General features: G+C 35.6%; 1 protein-coding gene across 1 annotated transcript; it reads right to left on the bottom strand.

Annotated features, from left to right (window-relative positions):
* Nucleotides 1-588: 588 nt before the first annotated feature.
* Nucleotides 589-2110, bottom strand: LOC117124953. Its single transcript, XM_033271297.1, has 2 exons — nt 1594-2110; nt 589-1377 (listed from the first exon to the last, which is right to left on the bottom strand). The coding sequence occupies exons 1-2, from the start codon at nt 2045-2047 to the stop codon at nt 851-853; spliced, it is 981 nt and encodes a 326-aa protein (XP_033127188.1). The 5' UTR covers nt 2048-2110; the 3' UTR covers nt 589-850.
* Nucleotides 2111-2281: the final 171 nt, after the last annotated feature.

The raw sequence follows: 2281 nt of genomic DNA, 5'->3' as shown, positions 1-2281 counted from the left end.
GATATTTTTCCACCCCCTGCGCGGTAGCCGTTATAAATCCGAAAATTTCAATTTTTGCATTATCGTGTATAGTGAAAATTGATTAATCTAACGAATATTCCACTGGATCGCTATCAGTTTAGCGGGTGACTTTTATTGATAGACGTTTATGGTAGGTTTCTATCAGAGCCCGGGTCACAAACCTATGCAGTCAATTAAAAATTGTACCGAGCATTTTTAATCAACACCAAATTATATGTATATAACGTGCACATATTCACATATTTTAGAAGTACAGTATTCATTTTGAGTGATCCCAGGAAAGAATTTGTAATGGCTAGCAAGAAAAAGCACTAGAAATCTAACACTGTTTACAAGGGGCTGGATACGTTCCTGTATAGGTCTGTTTACAGGGTTTAATTTTAACCCTAAATCACAACACGCTTTTGGCTTGTTTGAAGCACACAGTGAAGAATAGGACCACGGAAAGTAACCCAGTGATCGATTTTGGCACTACAGTATTTATTCTACTTATGGCCTATATAATCTTGCTCATTTTCAAATTACTCCGTGCACATTACCCATGGGTTGCATTTTTCATCACAGGAAGAGCTACTTAAAATTGAAAACATCAGAAATTCACGAAAAGTAAAATATTATATTATACAGTACTACATCAATTTAAATAATTGTTTCATTATCGAATTTACAAATACACAACAAAGAAAATCCATGCATTGCACAAAATTTTGATTCAGTTATGATGACGTCAGTGAGTCAGTTCCATGACGTCGGTTGAGTGTTGTACATCATAGTACAGTAATATCTAACCATACCTGTTTCGCCTTTCCTTGCCTGTAGGCGTATTCGTTTAGTTTATAAATCTTAGCCCCATATATTTGTCAATGTCATTTAAAGAAGCACCAGCAGCGTGTAGCATTGCTCTCACTTTCTTCCATTCGATCTCAAAATCTTTATTTGACATTCTACTTTTGGCAGCATGTGCAAGCTTTGTGTTCCTGTATTCATGGATGTGCACCAAGCTAGGCAATCTATCTGGGTCTTTCCAAAATGAGTATGGAATGCTACAACAACAGTTACGGATGATCAAAAACATAATTGAGATATCGAACGTGTCAATGTCAGCTGTTGGTGTGAACATCTTTGCGTTCTGCTCAGGAGTAATTTTTACATTTTTGAAGCTACCTTTTCCTTTCTCATTCATCAGATATCGTCCAACTTCTTTTTTGTCTAGTTTAGTAGCCTTGTTTTGTTTTGTCTTGCCTTGATTAGCAACCTCCAAGAAGTATTCCCTCATAGTTACAGTGCCGACATCAACGACAGCTGATAGAATAACTTGGAAATTTCTGATTTCTTCAACGTTTTCCTGCTCAAACCCTATTTTATAAGTAACAAAGGAAAATCAAAATTGGTTACCCTATGTTATAGTTGGTTTCAATGGCAAGACGTTTAGTTGCAATCTTAATTATTCATTCTTTAGCAGTTTAGTATGTTATCAATCGGATAGAGCTGCCTGATGCAATATAGAAATTAATAATATCAAATTCATTTGTTCCATATTTCAAAGTACAAACTCTATGAAGTAAGTTTTACCTCTAACTGGTTGTGCTATGCTTAGCTTGTGGTATTTCTGAATGTCTTCATTGGTAACTCCGATATTTCTAAAGATCGTGGCAAGTTCCTTCCACTGTTTCTCAAACTCTACATCTGTAGTCCTGTTGCTATGACTGCAGTCTAAAGTACTTTCTTTGTACAGTTGAATGCGTCTCAAATTTGCCAGTTCAGACTTGTCTTGAACATCTGGTGGATTCTCCCACAATTTATCGCCTTGAGGAGTAAAGCAATGTTGAATTAAGGACATCAGGACGGTAATATCAAACGAGTCGATGTCCACATCGTCAATGAAAATCTTTGTTGCTTCGTATCCAAAGTCTACATCCTTTAAAGGTCCATTTTTTCTCTGCCATGAGAGAAACTTTCCGACCTCATGTTTGCCTCTCAGCTTACCTTTCGTCATGAAATACTTTCGCATTTGCTCAGTTCCCATGTCAGTGGTTAATGCTTGGAGTGCGTAGGAATTTCTAATTTCTTTACTGAAGCTCAATTCTACAAAATTAATACATAGATTATAAATTTTTTAAATTACAAGACATTTTTTACAGCAATGTTTGTACTCTTTGTATTAAAGGCTGCATGTAACTGATTAAGATAATACAGTAGTCCTTGTGTATTAAATATATTTGTACCATTGTCAATGTTGAAATACAATCAAGTGAAATAC

This window comes from Anneissia japonica, unplaced genomic scaffold, assembly GCF_011630105.1.
Source record: "Anneissia japonica isolate Jap-2015-1 unplaced genomic scaffold, ASM1163010v1 scaffold6403_len8174_cov114, whole genome shotgun sequence".
In the NCBI taxonomy this organism is placed as follows: domain Eukaryota; kingdom Metazoa; phylum Echinodermata; class Crinoidea; order Comatulida; family Comatulidae; genus Anneissia; species Anneissia japonica.
Note: the sequence above shows the minus strand (reverse complement) of the source record. Positions and strands in the feature narration are given on the sequence as shown.

Excerpts from the sequence above, each read along its gene's own strand:
- LOC117124953 (XM_033271297.1), bottom strand. The coding sequence starts at position 2,047 with ATGGGAACTGAGCAAATGCGAAAGTATTTCATGACGAAAGGTAAGCTG. Across the intron at positions 1,378-1,593 it reads CATAGCACAACCAGTTAGAG|GGTTTGAGCAGGAAAACGTT; the intron begins GTAAAACTTACT and ends CTTATAAAATAG.